Source organism: Hypomesus transpacificus, chromosome 19 (genome assembly GCF_021917145.1).
Source record: "Hypomesus transpacificus isolate Combined female chromosome 19, fHypTra1, whole genome shotgun sequence".
Classification (NCBI taxonomy): domain Eukaryota; kingdom Metazoa; phylum Chordata; class Actinopteri; order Osmeriformes; family Osmeridae; genus Hypomesus; species Hypomesus transpacificus.
In genome coordinates this window covers 9,251,534-9,271,219 of record NC_061078.1, presented here as the reverse complement: position 1 = coordinate 9,271,219, position 19,686 = coordinate 9,251,534, and the positions used below count along the sequence as shown (strand labels likewise).

Sequence of the window (19,686 nt, the reverse complement as noted above, 5' to 3'; positions counted from 1 at the left end):
ATGGATGTGAGATGACCGCATCAAACTTGACATTTTCTCCAAACAGTAATTATAATTTGACAGTATGTTTAACAACAAGACTAGCCAGCTATCGAGCCATGTCATTGTCCCCAAATAAAATCAAGATTTGTAAGAAGAAAGTAATTCTATCAACGCGAATCTTTCATCGCGGAGTGATTTATTATTAGCTGTGAAAAGTCAGAGTCCGTGTTGCCAGATTAGATTGACAGTTTTCCGCCCAATAACAATTTAAAACCCGCCCACTTCTATAAAAAACCGCCAAAATCCTTACTTTTCCAGAAAGCCGTGTAAAACCATGACATGTTCAATAGAAAATACGCCACAAACATTCAAAGCTTTAATCTGCAAAAACGGAGATTAAATTTACAGATCACTAAGAGCAGAATGAGAAAAAACATTACACCTGAAGTTTTTAGCTCAACACAATAAAGTAATGACATTCTGCCATGACATGTAACGCTAGATTAAGCCACAATTAAACTCCAAAATCCAACCTATTTAAAATGTATATAGCTCTCTATTTTTTTTTTCAACAAGCACAGAAACACTACTAGGCCTCCTGTATTTGTTCCGATTGTTCTCTCCCCTTCGCGATTGTTCCTCTCTATCCCTTATACACAAACACAAAAATGAATTGCTAGAATTTACAGTATTGTTGATATCGCAGTATCCATGGATTCCAAAGCCCCACTCCAAATGATTGTCCCTACAGTCACTGAACAAGCCAATTAGCTTACTGGCTAATAGATGGAAGAATCAAATCTCCCAAACATTTGCCGGGGAGGTTTGAAAGTAGCGGATGTAACACATGCCAATCAAATAGTTTGTTTTAATGTTTTCAGTCTTTAAAAAAAGCGCCCAATTGTAACGAAACCCGCCCAAATTTGATCAACCCGCCCAAGGCTATTTTGCCCCGCCCAGCATTATCAAAAGCAGCCCAATTGGGCGGGAACCCGCCCAATGTGGCAACACTGGTCAGAGTTGGGTTGTTCTGTGATATTTAAACTCATGGAACGTCTCTCGTCCAATCAGAAACAGTTAAATAATTTGATAGAACCTACAACGTGTCTGAAATAAGTAACTATTACAGGGACGCAGTCAAAGCCTCCATTTACATACTTTAATAAGCTAACTTGTATTTGCAACAATGAGTGACTTCAATATTTATTTTAACCTATTTGTAAAATTTTACTTTTCAAATTGCCTTTGAATCTTGGTAGCATAACGTTAGCTCTAGGGCTAATAGCTCAACCAAAGAAATACCGGTGGTGGTTCTATAAGCTGAGCGATGTAGAAATATCAGAGTTGGTAAACGTTAAAGAAAAAGAAAACGTTCGATTTATATTGCATAACGCCTGAAAACATAAATTAATGTTTGTAAAAAAGAAACGTTGGCAAGTGACCATGGTATAAGCGGCATAATGCCGCTGAGCGTCGGACGGTTCACGCCTCCGCATCGGCCATTATCAGGTGTTCACCTCGTCGGGCATTATCCCTTACGTAGCCTAGTAGCTAGCTCACTCATCCTATCCAAGTAGGCTAGTAATGTGGAAATATCAACAATAATGTATTTTGAGCAAATTCTCTGTTCATATGTAGGCTAATATTTATTCACTGGATAGGCTTACATTTAAATGTCTTTAATTTAGCAGCCACTTTTATCCAAAGCGATTGTTACTAGGCTATAGCTACTTCTGCCTATACTACTAAGTAAATAGGGTTACTGTAGCCTACATAAGCCTACAACATTTTATTCAGTGTCCTTTTTAAGACATCCATTATTTTACAGATGTTAGTGTTTGCATATCCTGCCATTGACGATTTACCGTTTGATGTGCATGACTGCACTGATCATATGTTGTGCAGTTGCACTTTTCCTTGCGCTCAGCTCAAAGTTTGCTTTTCGATTTAAATTGACAGCAGGAAGACGGTTGTCTTCAATCCATAGCCTGCATGCCCCGGCAGGTCTAATTGATTTTCTGTCAATTCATTACTGGTGTGAAAGTTATGTTGCCTTTCTTTCCTTCAAAGAAATATGCCTCTCCTCAAAAAAGGTAAGCCATTCTTTAGGATTAAAAGTAGGCTATTCTTAACCATCTTGGCCTCAATGTTTTCCTGACTTGTGTTTTGTTGTGCTAGTGCCTTGATAAGCATGAGCTTGTTTGCCATTCTTAAAATGTGACAAGGTTTTAAGCAATGTCCTGTGTTAGTGCCTTGAATATAGTTGTACATAGGTGACATTGCAAGATAATGCAAGGGTCAAAGCTTTGAACTTGTTCATTTAAATTACTAATTCAGTTCATTATTCACTGAACTCAGTGGACCTTGCCAAGTTAGTAAGCATAACCACCCACTATAATTAAGCAGCTGTTCCTATTGAAATTGACCACTTAAGGGTCTCCTGAGAGGTCATAATGGTTGGTTAAGCAGAACTGCTTACACTTGAGGGTCAGTTCTGCTCATGATGGAAAACGACACTAATGCAGTAATAACGTTAATAATTCACATGTAATGCAATTTAAAAACATGTCCAGATTGTATAGGATATATGCTAGATCAGCATGGGTGTTTGAATTAAATATTTAAAGGGCCTGAGAAAGTAACAAACTGAGTACTACATTTTATTTAAAATAACTCCTTGCCCAGCCCTTCAAAAATGAAAACAAACATCAAATGCATTCACTTGCTTGTTTAATTCATAAGATGGGAATATTTTTTACATCCTATGCACAGCAGATACAAAGACAAATAGGTTCTAAACCACAAACTGAAATTCCAATCCAACCCTTACGCCCATTTCAAAAATGGCACCCTCCAAAGCAACCCTTCATGTTTGTAGTCCAGTTTCACATTCTGAAAAGATCAGCAATTGACAGCAATCTCATTTTAGCAGTCAGAATGGCACATGGGACACATTCTGCACACTTCAGTACTTTAACAAATATACCACCCTCAACTCCCTTCCCCATTTAGACAAATACAATTGCACTTAAACTACTTCAATAGGATTATAGGATCAAAATAACACAAAACACAAAAGGACGACTAAACACCCAACTTATACAGGTTCATCAATGCATAAATATACATCACGCAAAAAAAGTACAAAAATACTTGTACTTTTTTCCTCATATATACTCTTAACTGATGTTAATATTAATATTTTGGGCAAGACCAGGATTGTCAAAGGGATGCATTCACAAATTCCATGCAAGATAAGCCATTTTTACAACAGCCTAGCTTTCACAGAAGCAAGATCAAACAGGTATATACTGTACACGAAAACAAAAGGGCTTCATTGTTTAGCCCAGGTAAAGAGGCAACACAAGCACTAAGAAACAAGGATACACAGAACTCTTCGTTCTAATTCATGCCAAAATACATGCAATGACTCCACTCATGACACCTCCCTCTTGAGCCATGAGAACCTATCGAAGTAGTAGCTTAATAATGTTTTAACTCACATCTTACACAGCAAATATAATCCATAGACTAGAGCAGTTTTTATATTTTTGATTTTTTTTAAGTGCTAAACTGTACCGTAATAGTTGCCAAAAAGGAATCATACGCTCAGGCTGTCAATGGTGAGGAAGTTTCAGTTCTCACTTCCCCGGGAAATATCCAGAGGAGATAAATACTGGATGTTTATATTTGTCCATTAAATAAACCTGATTAATTTTGTATTGACAAACCTTTCTTCAACTGGATGAAGATCTGGTTCCGATGGAGGTCTAAAAAGGGAAATCAATATCTCATTATTTAATTACCATCCTGTCATTAAAATGTCTTCCTTGTTGCATTCCCCACACACACACAGATGACTGAGGTTGCCGTATGACTACAGTGGAACAGCGAAATGAATACATGCTGAATGTAAAAATAATTAACACACATTTTGGTAACTTACTATATTAACAAAACTGTCTGGACTTCCACCCAGGCTGGGAAGTCTCAGAGGGAGTAGGGTACCAACGCATCTGGAGTAAAAAAACCACATATATATATATATATATATATATATACACACACACACACACACACACACACACACACACACACACACACACACACACACACACACACACACACACACACACACAGTGGCTGCAGTTGGTTGCTTGGATATTGTTGGCATGCTGAAAACAAATGTGCTTATAAATTGAGCCAAGTTTTACATACTCGCTCTATTGAGAAGTTTGAATTAGCGGAACATTGTGGAAGATCAAAAGTGTTGGTTAGATGGAGTCTGAATAAGCCCTGGTTATTGTGGAATCGGAATGTGGGTCACATAGCGCCCCAATGGGAGACAATGCTGGTGTAGTAATTAACAAGCATGGAAATTAGGAAAGTACCCATTTTCACTGAGTAACCACATTTACCCAATTGCCTGCATTTCCTCCACTCAAGTTACCGTTGGGTTAAACAATATGCATTTCCATACCATAGCTGTGCTACAAGCCTGGATGCATAATTGGAAGTCAGCATCAGTTAACTTTGTTTACATGCTACTGGTTGTCATTGGAAGGGACCCAATTTTGTTGAGCCTTCAAATTCTTGTTTGGTAAACTTGGAAGACTATCAAGTAAGGTATCATAACGTTATCCATAGCTTAGGAAAGAGAGGGGCTCAGTGAGAATTCACTGCATATTAGGAATCTTTCACCAGATTGCAATTAGCAGCCTTTTCTTTGTCTTCCAACACAGACAGCATATGTTCCAGCCAAGGTTGTGGACAGCAAGTTGGCACCTCTAGTGACGACAGTCATGACTGACAACTGGTCCAAATTAATACCTTGCATTCCTTCGTGCAGGCTCCACTGCGGTGGCACCAAAGATAAACGACCAACATGCCTGCACTCTACTCTAGGGCTACATATGGAATAGAAAAAAAGAGGGGAGACACACCGGTTGGTCCCTCACCTGGGCGTGGAGGGCAGCAGCAGCGGCGGCAGCCGCTGGGTAGGTAAAGGCTGCATGGGGAAGCCCAGGGGTCAACTCTGTGGTGTACAGAGGGTACGGAGTCCAGGCATCAGGGGATGCCGGGATCAGGGCTGCCCCTGTCAGGTCATCTGGAGCGCACAAGGGAAAAATGAGGAGGAAAAAACAAAACAAAAACAGCAAAGGCCCATTTTATATGCAAAAAGCTGACATTTGTTGAGGATACGAAAGGAGAGATTGAGGCTTAGAAAAAGTTACAACAGGATAATTGCCTAGACTGAAGAAATGGGTAAGGTGTACCTTGCTAAAATCTGAAACCTCCCTGGCTTTCAGTTCAATCAAAATGTACTTTTCCCCCCTCATATTACACTACTACAAACCAGCCACGTGGCATCCCAACTTAAACTAATGATGGACCAGGAAGGTGAGAGCGCAAATAAGTGGGGGGGAAATCTATGTGAAATGGTGGAGACTCCATGTCAGAAATGATGCAGAAAGGGTTTCTTCGCAGAAAGGGTTTCTTCGCAGAAAGGATGACACATGCATGTGGAATGTGAGTTAGTTTTATTTCATTAGCTCTTGGGTTCTACTCTTGCCCTAGTGTTTAATATTATTATTTCATAATCTACCTAAACAGGCCTGCAGAGGCGATGGGTGCACTGAGGGGAATTGAGGATCGGCACTGCATAGGTGAGAGTGGGTGAGAGCCTAAAGGGGTGCAGCCGTACACTTACATGGGTCCCGTGCAATGAAGTGAGCTCCTAGAGCAGGGTGGATATTTGTGGGGTTCGGTGTGGCCATCAGCTTACTCTTTGCCATCTTCGTGTTGGCTTTAGCAAACTCTAAGCGCAGGGTCTGGGGACTTTCGGGGTCAAAACGGATGCCCTGGGTGGGAGAGACATGAGGGGGGCACAGTATTGTAAGGGAGGTGGGATGAGACTGTGGCTGTATCTCAGTCTTACATAGCCCCCCCCCCCCCTTTCCTAGGCCCTGTTCTAATACTTAGGAAATGCATCCATACTTCCGTTTGGCAACCACTGTTCTGCACGCTATTGGATTGAAGAGAACAAGTTAATTCAAATTGTTTTCACCACTCCAATTGTGTCAGACACACGATTCCTCTGACTAAAGGGAAGGTTAGGAGGAGGCATTTATGAAGTATCTGAACCAAGTTGTCTCCTTTACCCATGAAACTGAGGGGACAGCACATGGATTGATTTCCACTCATTGCTTCCACTGCTAGAACTTCATTGACTGCAGTTCTTAAAATGGAAAGGAGACTAGGAAAGGGAAGAGACAATAAGACTCTTGGGTGGAGTGTGTGGTTGACCCTGCTTTTTTGTGCCCTAAGCGTTGTGCCCACATGCAGGTGAATATCTCAGTGTGTGCGTCTGTGTGTGACTACTCATGTGTCTAGGAAGTGATGCTCACTTAAGGAGAGCTAAGCTATGAGAGAAGTGTTAGATACTGCCAATGTGGCTAAGTAGTGACAAAGAGGTTATATATTGATAAACATACACACTACAGGACATGTGTTCAAAAACTTTACCATTGTGTCTTTATAAGGAATTAAGGCTAAGCAGTGGTTTGCAAATTAGGAAGGCTATTAATACCAGACTATGAAAGACGTGTACCAAGGTTAGAGTAAACTACCGTAAGTCTACAGGATTCTGGTCTCAGTTTCCAAAAATGGCCCTGCCCTTGAATTGTGAGAGACAAAATAGTTGGTTTTGAGTGACTGGACGAGAGAAATTTGGTCAGTGATCCCCCATCCATCCCTCGTTACAGAAATAACTGAAACTGCAAAAATGACAAACACTTGAGGATCCTGCACCGTTGGCTTCAGACTTGAAAGAGACAACCTCAATAAGTAAATGGTGATTTGAGTGAACGTTCACAGCAACATGGGGCTTACATTTAATGCATTTTTTGCAGCTTCAGCTCCAGAACGACTGTCAAAGGTTACAAATCCAACAGGCTGGAAGAGAGAAGAAACATTTCCATGAAACTACGGCATTGTAACGGCACACCTCAAAATCATAGAAGGCACAGAAACCCATGTCATGTGTTGAATACAAAAGTAACAAAAAATGTAATCAATTCTCAGAACCAGAATAAATACAGTCTGTCAAAAATGGCATGCAAATAGTCACGTCAATACATGTGAAGTTCTCTGAATAAAACCCCGAAGTTGCTGCACTACAAGAACGGAAAGCTTCTCACCTGTTTTGACGTTAACTTAATCAGTGAACCTTCATAACCCTGCGAAGAGAAAATATATCCAATTAAGCAGCATGCAGTCACATGTGGAGAGGCAGGGGGAATTAACCCATCTTGCCATATGAGGAGAAACCTCCCAACGTGGTGTCTGCTAGTCTTAAGGGGAGGGTGCAGCAAGGCAAGCAGGCACTTTTAGCCACTTTGTGTGTTGATGGGGCAAAACTGGAAACAATAGTCTTGGAAGAGGGGGGGGGGTTTCTCCCAATATGGTTACCGAGACTGGAATTACAGTGCAGGCACAATTAAATTCCTAGGATGAGCCAGTGAGTTATTGCCTGACAAAAGTACTGATGAATGGTGTGTGTGTGTGTGGGGGGGGGACAGACTGATTAACAACCATGGACATTTAAATGACACTGCTGTGGATTAAATATTTTTTTACAGCAATCTAGACTACATTTTCAAAATGTTCTAACAATTCAAGCAAACTTGTCAAATCCTGCCAACTTCTCCTTCTTCAAAAGAAAAAACCTGCAGGACTAGAAAACAGCATGATGTCATCCAGAACATTCTTAGGGTAAGAAGATTAGGATCTTCCTTTAATAGACAAATCATCAATTAAATGTTAGACAATAACTAGTTTTAAATATCCTGTACCTAGAATATGATGAGACTTCTAACTCAAGAAACTTGGAATAGACTGCCAACATGTGTTTACAACGTCCATGTTTGGCCCCATTCACAAGAAACTGACAAATTATATTCTCCCGGACAGGGAGGTAGGTCACTGGGATGGTTGGCCAATAACTGAGCTACTCATTTACACATTCCACAGGGGCATCCATGTGTAAGGGATACACTTCCAATGTAGATATGTTGGGGGCATTGGTATGGGGATACTTTGTGGAATTGGATTGTGAGTCTGAATGACAAACAGCAATGCAGCCTTCTTAGCGTTATGTAAATAGCTAGCGATTTATGAGTGATGAACAAAATCATCCATGTATTGGACATTTACCAACACCGCACAATGGGAAGTTACTGTGCTCTTGTAGATTTCCGTCAAACTTGTAAAGCTGAAGTTACTGAAATACGCATCATCCATTCTTTTTTATATTCACGTTTTAAAAGAAAATGAGACGGAGTAAATTTATAATCTGGTAACAAATTCATGGTGATGGGGAAACGAGGAATAATGTTTTATTGAAAAAAGGATAATTGGAACTTGAAAGTCTACTTGACAAACGAGCTGTGCTCTTGAAGCACACTTCTGTCATGTGCTGCATTCAAGGATAGTTGCCTGCATCTTCGCCAAAATAGTGCTACATTGGGCTTACCTTAAATGGTCTGAACAGCAGGTAAAGCTCACGAGGTTTGATATCCACTGGAAGGCCACTGACAAACAGTGTTCGTACCTGAAAACCAAAATGTGTTCTGTAATGCGCCATAGACCTTCACTTTGGAACAATATAAAATCTAAATATTTACAAATAGAAATTACATTTAACTCAAGAGGCCACATGATCAGCAAAAAAATAAAAATAATCGCACTCGGTAATATGTAGGCCTTTAAACCATTATATCCAACTAAGAAATTGCTTCTTGCAATCACAAGCCAAGTGGCCCTGTGGATCCAAATAGAACCCCCAACTGGGACCAACTAATGTTGAGTGGTGTGTTCCTTTCAGTAATGACCCTTTTGAGTGCCAAAAACTATGTTTTTTTAATGCTGGGCACTTCCATCAGTTGACGACACTGATGAGATACAACCAAAGTTATAGATTTAACATCGAAATCAACACAAACATGGACTGAAAGTGTTACACTGGCAGAGGAAATAAACAGGAGTGAGACGGGACCATTAGTTCCTCGGCAGGAAGGCCTACAGAGTACAATGGACTGCCAGAGGAACAGCGGTAGACAACAGCGCACAGCATGACACAATTTCCTTCCTTTGACCCGCACCCGATCTCGACGGCGCTCCGGCATTTTTCAGGTGCCTCGCAGCTGAAACATGGGACCCACACATCCACGCGTACTGTGTGGTGTAACCCCATCACAGAAGGATGCAAGCCCGTTGAACTTGTCAATCTCGTGCAGGAAGATATTAGTGCAGCAGAGAATGCGGTTGGGTGATGACACAATTAGCCAATGCAATTACTTCATGGGGGATGCAGATGTATATAAATTCAGTATGTATTTATTAGGTGTCAATCCTACAAGCAAACTATAGGCCCTCTGCTCGTGTTTTGAAAGATAGCACACTGCGTCACAAGCCTAGTCTCGTCAAAATTGCGTGTAAGGAATAAGTCAACTAAATTCAAGTGATCAGTCATTATTTGACCAATCATTTGCCTTCGACACACACGGTAACCCTTCAGTAGGAAAAGAACTAGTAGCCTATCAATAGCCTAGATCCTTAGGTAAAAGACTGTCAATGGCCGGGTTTCCCAGATTCGTTAAGAAGTTCTTAACGCTAAGAGCTTATTAACGAGTCTTGAAAACCCGGCCAATGACAATACAAACGCTTCCACTCCAATACAAGTATGGCCATAGTTAAACGTGAACAAATTACACACTAGCCTTTAAATAACGGGTTTTAATTCACACGCAATGTCTAAATCGTTAAATTATTTGCCCAAACACTGTTTAATAAGACCGGGAGCTTTAGAAGGCACACCCTTTTAACCATAGTATGCCCTTTTGTAACGACTGGTCCCAAACATGACTGTAAATAATTGGCCAACTTTTACTCTGCCGTATAGCAAAAGAAAAAAGGAACCTTTTCCATTACGACTTCCAAACCAAAGAAACCAGCACTAACTCCACAATACATTAACGAACAATGTTATTAAGCACGGTCTTACCTCTTCCTCAATGGATACGTTGTTATTCGTCTCGGAATCTGATTTAAGGCTCATTTTGAGACTAGCTTCAGCGACAGTTGGAGAAAAAGTGAAGTTTTTTCTTGTTGGATATTTTCCCCAAGTGCGTTTGCAGAGGAATTCTTGGTGGCGTTTGAACTTCAGGAAAGATGTGCCGAAGTGAGTTCGTGCTAAAGAGGAGATATCCAGGGATGTATTGTTGCGAGAGAGAATCATTCATAAAAGAAAACTATAACCTAACAGTGAGAAAGTGGGTAGGTGCACTGTGAGGGTGAAGAGGGGAAAAGAAGTGCGCGTATACCCCTCTGCTCACATCAATGTCGTTGCAATGGGACTCTGGTGGGCGAACAAGTAAACTTTTTCATTGGAGCTCGTATCCGTCGTTTTTCTCCTGCTTTTCAATTAGGACATCAATTATGTTCCAGCCTTCTGTGAGCTGTAATCGTGCTCAAGATTCGCATCAGCTGGCACAAAACCCAGCCCCTTCATAACTTCATCATCGTTTCTATGGGACCCAATGAGCCAATAGAAAACCTTTCCTAGGCCTTCGCATTTCTTTTCTTTTTTATATATAATTTTGCTAGGCATGAAAAAGAACACTCCTCTGTCGTTCACGTTGTAGGATATACTATGATATCAATTTCTTATTTGATGTAATGCAACAATATATCCTATAACACTGAGATTGGAGTTTTCAAATTAGGCCCGTCGTTTTGTTTATCGGGCTACATTTTACAAAATTGTTGTAGCCTATCCAAACGATTGTTTGTTTCATTATGAAACACGTGAAACTTTCATAGCATGATAAACTGACATGGATGTTGTAAGATTAGATTGATAGTTCTTGCAGTTTGGAAATGTGTAACATTCGTTTAATTTTAACAATGTGAACGGAAAATATAAGCTGACAAATATGGGGCAATGTTATTGAATTTGAATAACGTCAAAATCTAGGGGCTAAAGGGGCTGTTGGGGCCATTCAACAATTGGCTACGGGGATTCGTTTGTGAAACAATTTGTTTTTTATTTTGTCTACCCCGCTCTATATTTCGTTTATAAAATAATTATGGTAATAATACAATATAACACCAATGTTAAACGTAATGTACAATTAACATTTCATAAATTAGACATAGTATAGCTACATAAATAAACAAAATTATGAAATAAACGAAATCAAATAAATGATATCAAATGAAACCATCTGATTTTGTTTTGGACATCATGACAAAAGTAGGTGATCAAGTGTACTCTCACAATGTATGATTTTCTCTTATAATATAGCGTAGGTAAGTAGGCCTACTTCAAGTTATCTTTCGTATTAGAAAGGTTCAATAGAAATGCTGTTGCTGAAAATTAGGTTAAAAGAAGAACAAAAGAAATGTGGTATGATTAGGTCCTGTGCTGGAAGGATGCCCAGTGTGTATTCCTCAGCGGGACTTCAGAATCTCAAATAGCAGGCAGTTTCCTGACTTTGTGCAGAAGTAACAGTCAGTTGAAAAATTGTAGGCTACTGGACGAAAGAAAGATTTTGTTATTTCAGAACATTTGGCATAATGTTTTTTTGTAAAGTCTAAATTTAGCAAAGATTTGTATCCCTCAGTCTTTGACAATGTTTATTGTGCATCTGGGAGTTCTGTGCTAAAAATAGGTCAAATAAATCCCATGGGCCAGATATTTATGTGTAGACATTTTGGTGTCAGAGAGCCAAACTAAATTCTTGTACCACTGTAGAAGGAGGAGTCAAAAGTTGTCTTATGAGACCAGTATTGAGTTGATGCTTGATGTATTGAATATAGTCATGATAATTGTCGATACAACAAAAAAGTGATTTAGTGAGTCACAAAAAGTACATGTCTTGAACATGTCATACATGTATTACCTAATAATATAACTTTGTTGAATGTTTTGTCAGTCTCTGTTATTATTTTTTATTAGTATGAAATGTAATTAATAAAAACCTACATCTTTTCTTATGACAACCATAAACAGGATCCAAAACCTATTGTTAAGCTGCTCTGTCCTAATATGATTTAATGAAAGTGAAAACTACAGAGATAAAACATATATATATATATACAATAATTGCCTTTGATATTTCTGATGCTCCGTCAGTGGAAAATGTACATTGATTTGATTCCAAAACCACAAGAAGGAAAATATCTATTCAACAACAGCTTATTTCTCCTGACTCCATTTGGCAGTGAATATCCAATAGATTTCTGCTAGGTGGTAGGAGTTGGTGGTAGGTTTGGGGGGGGGGGGGGGGGGGGGGGGGGGGGGGATCTGGAGAAGTCAAGGCCTTGCTTTTAGCAGTCCTCCAAGGGTCTTCCATCTCACTGCACTTCTTCCACACAGTCGATTCTTCAGCCTCATTACGTTTGCAAAGTTGAAAAATACTTTCTGTCTACATATCTGTCTATTCTAGAGGCTGAACAGTGAAGGGTACAGATCAAAACTTGTTATGGAAATGATTTATGATTGATAGGAAATCAGCGCTAATTGTTAGCTTTGAATCTGATGTATTCAAGGCTAATTCTAATCAGCTATTGTATACTGTGGTTCAAAATACAAATTAAGAGGTCAAGAGGACATAGGACAATATCATTGCAACAGAATTCACTGACTATAAAATATTGACTCCATTGCTAAGTATTCAGTGATCCATTAACATTTTATTTAGTTTGTTTTATTAGGATGTTGCATGACTCCTATACAATTGGGGTTCTAGACAAGCGTAACCATGTATGATGATTAGGATACACACACACATACACAATACTATGACAGTTTGACACATTCTTGATTACATTGAAGGCATTAGACTTGGGACAAATTAACTGGCACCAGACCAAGGAAAGAATTTCAATAACATTTGACAAAAGAGAAATTGCAATATAAATGCGAGATTTGTTTTCCTTGTGCATTTAAAAAATAATTTTTAATATCTGAATTGTATGGCATAGATACACTGATGTATATGAAGTGGCTCAGATGTTTGTTCCTCGTCAGCATTATCCAAGTCACCTTGTTAAATACTGAACTTTAGAAAGAACAAGTATTGACAGAGAATAGGTTAACGTCATTGCCTTTCAGTTAGTCTATTCAAAAGTCCATATAGTCCAAATTAGGTATGTGAGGAACACAATGCTTCTTGAATTTCAATTCTCATTTTACCATCAAGCCAGTTTGACAATGTCCACAGATTAACAAACTCATAATCTGAACCCAGGAACACTCTTGTGATTCCAACCACAGCTCTGAAACATGTGCCTGATGTAAGACTGTCATGGAAACATCAGATTACAGCCTGCGATCTCAAATACTGAAACCTTTAAAGATCATTCAGTCAGATTTGTCTCTTTATTCTTTTCTAGCACCCTACACAAAGCCTGGGCATACAGTTCAGAGGCTCTTGAGAAGATTCATGTTTTATTTGCGGAAAGCGGCCCCATTGTCCCATAAGTCACCTCACACAGCACTCTTAGGTTGCACGCCACACTGAGCCTGTCCCATCGTTTTAGTATCACCCAGCGTTAAAGCACTTAGCTTGTGTTCCCAGTGTCCTCTGTGGTAGGGCTAAAAATCCATTTGGAAGTCCAAGGAAACCGAAGTTCTCACCCACACAGAGATGCACTAAATCCCCTTCCGATGTTTTGGAGGATACTTGTGGACAATCAGAGGTTTTCTCTATCATCAGGCGATGTATGGCTAATATAGCTGGTCATGCTGCTGGTTTGACAGCTTGCCACTGTCATTTTAAAGAACATTAGAGAACTAAAGAGACAAGACCAAAACCATTACTGGCTATCTATATATGGATAGATATGGCCTATCAGCAGGTGCAAGGCTCCAAACAGAATGTATGCCATAAGTCTCAAAAGTGGATGTGGGAGTTTTGTATTGAAAGTACTCTAGCTACATTGCCTCTTTAGATTAAGATTTCCTCTAAATAAAATACAATTATTGCTGCATACATAATACGTTATTGAATATCCTCTTTGTCACATGGGGCAGATGAGAAATTAAACATTTGTAACAATCTCCTGGTTCTCACATCAACAGGACACCCAGCTGTATCAGGTCCACATCACAGCTGAGAGACCACAGCAGTCTTTGACATCTTGGCCATCTTTCACATTCTTGAGATGCAAAACCTTTTGCAAAGTCACTAACTTCAGTTCATTGCCTCCAACCCCTCTCAGCCTCAGTGCTGTTCTGTTTTCCCCTATGACAACAAAGCCTGTTCCAAGATTGACTGTGTTTATTGTTTTATTAAGAAAGAAATTCAACAACCGGGTTGGAATATGACAGGCAAAATTGTCACAATGTTAGCTTTATCCTCAACTCTGTCCTAGCTAAAGTATGAGATCCAGAGGACTACTGTGACCATCTAAAAATGCATACAGTAAAACAGAGAGAGAACAACAGATTCCTTTCACGTTACTCCCCTTTCTTTCCTTTCAACCAGTTACCATAGAAAGACCATACTTCTAACATCTAAGAATTCAGAATTTTCCCAAGAACACAGGAAATGCTTAATGAGAAAATCTGTCCTTTGGGATGAGTGAAAATAGGACAAATTCTCACATGGAATCTGAAAAGTAGAATAGATGGGAGATCATATTATCCGGAGAGAAACATGGTCAAAGTGGCCAAGTTCAAACATTGGGTAAACATTGGGTAAATGTGTATTGTATGAACTCAGCCTTTGACATTGCAAAATAATTTACATACACTTACATATGCACCAAATACAAAGGATAAGTACTTGGTTTGAAGTTGCGGGATGACACAAAAACTAACAACTGAAATATAACAAAACAACAGTAGATTCTGTGCGAACACAAACCATTTAGCGACATCCTGTCTTTGCAACGGTCCTCCTCATTGGCTTTACTTCCTGTTTGTGCATGGAAAGTGCGGAATGCTATTTCAATCAAAGGGCAACACATTCCCAAAAATAAATTATAGTAGAATCTACAACCCTGCTGCCAGTTTCTGAAGGGGAGGGGCTTTGGAATGTGTGTGTATGTGGGGTGTGTCGTGTGTGTGAAGGAAGAGAAGTACTACATATTGCTGAATTACACAAGTCTTTATTCTTGGTATCACTAAACAAGATGGTTTAACCAAACACATGACATTATCTGAATGACACAACTGAACCACCATCCTTGCGACTACCCCATCTGTAAATGAAAAATCTCTCCAGATACCAAATGAGATAACTCAAATGTAAACAGAGGAAACCTGTTCTTTTGGGACTCTCTAATTGTGAACCACCACTCACTGACGTCATCATGTTTATGCTCAGTTGTTACATGGCTGTTATGAGGGAAGCAGGCACAGGCCCATGGCATACTGCCAGCCTCGTAATTTCAAAGACAGGAAGTTCTTTTGGATAAGAATCGCAGCAGTCAGTGATTGAAACTCCCTCAAACAGCATGGCTCTCAAGGTTTGAGGCAGCCCTATCTTTTTCCATGTAATTAAATGACATTTGGACAACTTAAGGATACTTTTCTGTGTTTATAAACATAACCCACTCTATCTTTGGCCATCTTTCTGGTATAAAACCACTACAAAAACTCCCAACAGGCTAATTTGTGTTATGTTTTTAAAGTATTTATCTTTTTAAGTTGTGTCAAGATAACACATAGTTCAAAATGTGGGCAAAGACACTGAAAATAAATTTTTTTAAAGTAATAAGAACATTTATAATTTTGTTTCCTTTCTTTGATTACCCACATCTTAAAAACATTCATAGCTACATTTTGGATTTCTTCCTTATGCCTCTTTTTTTTACATTAGGACGTTTTGCTCAAGGTCAGATGTATTTTTGGATGTTGCCATGGTCCCCCAAATATGTGTAGAATTCGCAGTGTTTGTGTTGATGTTATTACTGAACTGCCTTGCAAGAGACCGGAGAGTAATGATATTATCGAAGTGTGATCCTGTCAGAAAATAAGTTGGTTTCCTTACCATGTAAGGATGTAGAGTATTGCCATGTAATCTAAGGACAAGACATTTTGACTCTATCCCAGGGTTTCCTATTGGAAGTAAGCCTACTTCAGGTCCAGTACTTCTCTAGTTAATTTGACAATGCTTCCAGTCAATTTTCAAAAAGTACAAAAAAGGTAAATCAACCAAGAAGCTTTCCCCACTTATCCCACTTCTTATTTTGTATTGTTTATGTGGTTAGGCAAATCTTTTACTTAGTTTGCTTTTAGCAAGGCCACAAAGACATTTACTAGGTCCACTTTATATGTAAAAAAAACATCCCTTCCTCTTCTTTTACAAGTCTGGAGCTCTGGAGTCAATGTTGAAGGTTTGTGTCAGTGAAACATCAATCAAACAGCTAAAACCCAAACACATGATTAACCCGTTGCCTCCTGTTCTGATCTGTCTTACAAACCCCTGATACTAATGGACAATAACAAGAACTTCATAGTGGCAGTAAGACACAGTCCTACACCACTTAGACAGAGTAAATCAATCTTCTCCAAATAAACAAATCTCATCTTGGTCTACTATATCATCCTCAAACACTAGATTTTGGAATTTGTGCTTTCCGCAAAGGTTACAGGGAAATTTAAAAAACAAAATTAAACACAAAAACAAACTAGACAAAGTCAGAGTCAACTTGTGGTAAAACTGAAACCTTTAGGTACTTGACAACTTCGTAACACAATCAGGGGCGCAGGTTTAATTATACAGACCGTTATTGAAAACGGCCCACTTCAAGAAAATCTTATTTAATGATTATTTGATAGAGTTAATCTTGGTTATTAGAAAAAGCTGTCCAACCCATATTTTTAAACAAACCTATGTCCGTGGCCTCTTTCAGCATTCTTGAAAATTAATACAAAAAACTGTCAACAAAAGTTTTCATTTGATAAGGATAAAGACCATATGGCGTAGCCTACAACAAAAAAGCAATCTGAATACCAGTACCTCAATTTAGGTCTGTGAAGCACTGAACCGAAGTAACACTGCAGAACCAGTGAGCAGAACTAATCTCATCAAATATTAAACCTGGTTAGACGACTGGTTCAGCCTAGCTGGGTCCTCTGGGATTCCCTGCAGTCTGAAAGAAAAGGCAGCTGGATTACGGGATGCAGTGTACAGGAAGTGAAATCCAAGCAGCCATTTTGAAATTCATTTGATTACTGTTTGTTTCATTACAAGTGCTGTTTGTTCAATCTGTGGAGGCTATTAAATAAACTAGCACTCTGTACCAAACCTTGAGCTAGATTTGCCATCCCAATGTATGTTTCACATTATGGGTGAAACGAGGTCCAGATACAGTAAAAATGTAAATAAGTATTTCATTGTCTGATATAGAATTACATTTGACTACTAGTAGACGCTCTTATCCAGATCGACTTGCAGGAGGTACAGGGACATTGCCCCAAGGCAAATAGGGTGAAGTGCCTTGCCCAAAGACACAATTTCAGATTACTAGCCCGATTCCCTAACCGGTCAGCCATCTGACTCCCAGTTTTGTACGTGACCTCTGTTGTTTCACAGGAACTATTACTAACTAAAGTCTTGCAAGTAGATTTTTATAGCGATTTAAGGGGGTGATGAGTGTTGAGGCTGGTGTTCTTGCAACTAACAAGCAGTGATGTGGAGTGGGCCAAGAGGGGAGGGAGCATTCCTCAGGCGTATTGAAGTGCATTACCCGTGGGCGGCCTATGGGCTGGCACCATTACATCGTCCCCCATCACCTCCACTCAGCTCCTGCAGCTGAGGCTTACTTAGCACCATCAATATTTCATGCCCACCTTCCCCCTTTGCATGGGCCTGTCATGACTTGTTTTCTCTAACAACTCGACCAAACTCTACTTTTGCCCATAAGAGGATGCTGACATTGCATAATTTAGATGCCACCCGGTGTGTGTGGTGCCCATTGCTAATCAAAAATGTAACAGACTGAGGTACTGGGAGTACTTTTCAGGGCCGAATGGAAGATGAGCTTGTTGAGACAATGGATGTGGGGGGGTGTAATTGCTACTTTTTCTCAAACTTGCCCCTTAACTGGGATGGTAACATGTACGAGGCATTATAACATGCATGTGTGTGCACACTGATACAGAGCCTAAAGAAAAATCTCAACCCCTGTTTGGAAGCATCTGCAAGTTTACTTTTTACTTTGGTTTACTGGAGTGAGTTAAATAAACCCATTTGTGACTATCTACAGTATTAATGCATCTGCAGCTTCCTAGTCTTGACAGGCTTGGATCTTGAAATGTTTGCTTTTGTCAACACAGTTTTCTAGTTCAGTCTAAAATTCGAGTCGTGGATATATTTACATTTGTAGCCATAGAAAATTGTTTGAATGCTACATGTCCCTCAAGGAGTTGTCAAAGTTTGATAAAGTCACCATATAAAAGCATCAGAGACAGAGACAAATTTGGATTATCCAAAACTACCAGATACCATTTTGACGAGCTTTGTCTCACTGTACTTGTTCAAAAACGTCATTGTCCCCGCAGCATCATAGTCAACCATAGTTTATCTACTGTAATGGACATTTTTGCAGAAAATATCTGTGAATATCTGTGAGGAGATTATGAAGGAAATACAGTATGAGCTTTGTACCAGACGTAGTGATTACCTCAGAGAAACACTATACATATAGTGTACATATCCAGGATTCCTTAAATATGTGAGTGTTTCTAAACTGTGATAAACCAGGAACAGAATCTCTTACAGCAAAGGGCTGAGAGCCAGAGAGTACAGCTGCAGATGAACGATTCAAGGTGAAGGAATCTGTTACTGTACAGTAGAAGAGCAAAACAATCATAAAGGTGAGAAACACCTGCAGTAAAGTTCTTGGGAAAAAAGTATCTAGTCTTTCTCTTGAGGTTCTACTTTTAAACATTCTAAACTGTCTATCTAGAAGGTGTAGACAACTTGTCTGTCTATAGTTCTAGGTCTTAGGATGCAACATATCCTTTTGAGAAACAAAACCTCATTTATTACAGTCTCAACAGTCAGTCAAAGAAAATAAACAATTAGCTGTTTTTGATGCTGCAAGCTCTGTGAGAAAGTTATTCAAGGGTCTACCCTACTCTTCTTAAGTCCAACATGCAATAGATATTGCATCAAGTCTCACATCAGAAAACATTTAAACTGGATGACTTGTGTTCTGCACAAGTACTGTATCATGTGAGTGGTCTCTCTCTAAAGCCATTAGAGCTACCAACCAGTAAGAATAAGGATTTTAGGTTGACAAGGAGGAGTCTAACAACCCTTGTGATTCTGTACTGTAAAAGGTCAAGGGATCACATAAAAAGATGTACGCATGCAGGAAGGTTAAGTGGGACTGTAATTATTTGGGAAACAAGCTAGTTTTAGCATAAACAGGGAGGCATGCACTTTCACTGTATACGATCTCTCTACCATCTTAATGAAAGTCTGGATACTCAACTTACTTGTCCTTTATCTGTCATGGTGTACCTAAATCTAAAATTATGAAACTGATTCAATGGTGTTTAGTGTTATGTGTTTATCTTTTAAATTGTAGTGACAGCACACACAATTCTGATGTTGAGAACGATATGTGCTGTTACTTATTAACATGTAGGTAGTTTAAAGCACTCAGATCATTTCAGACAAT

The 19,686-nt window shown here is 39.3% G+C and overlaps 1 protein-coding gene across 2 annotated transcripts; it reads right to left on the bottom strand.

Moving 5' to 3' along the window:
* Window positions 1-2,695: 2,695 nt before the first annotated feature.
* rbpms2a (RNA binding protein, mRNA processing factor 2a) lies at window positions 2,696-10,513 on the bottom strand. 2 transcript variants are annotated; one of them, XM_047042232.1, is made up of 8 exons: window positions 10,046-10,513; window positions 8,516-8,593; window positions 7,182-7,220; window positions 6,874-6,936; window positions 5,693-5,843; window positions 4,926-5,089; window positions 3,929-3,998; window positions 2,696-3,752 (listed from the first exon to the last, which is right to left on the bottom strand). In XM_047042232.1, exons 1-7 carry the CDS (start codon window positions 10,277-10,279, stop codon window positions 3,933-3,935), a joined length of 795 nt encoding a protein of 264 aa, XP_046898188.1. In that variant the 5' UTR covers window positions 10,280-10,513; the 3' UTR covers window positions 2,696-3,752; window positions 3,929-3,932. The 2 variants fall into 2 exon arrangements, with proteins under 2 accessions (XP_046898188.1, XP_046898189.1); XM_047042233.1 differs by having other exon boundaries at window positions 4,941-5,089; window positions 10,046-10,512.
* Window positions 10,514-19,686: the final 9,173 nt, after the last annotated feature.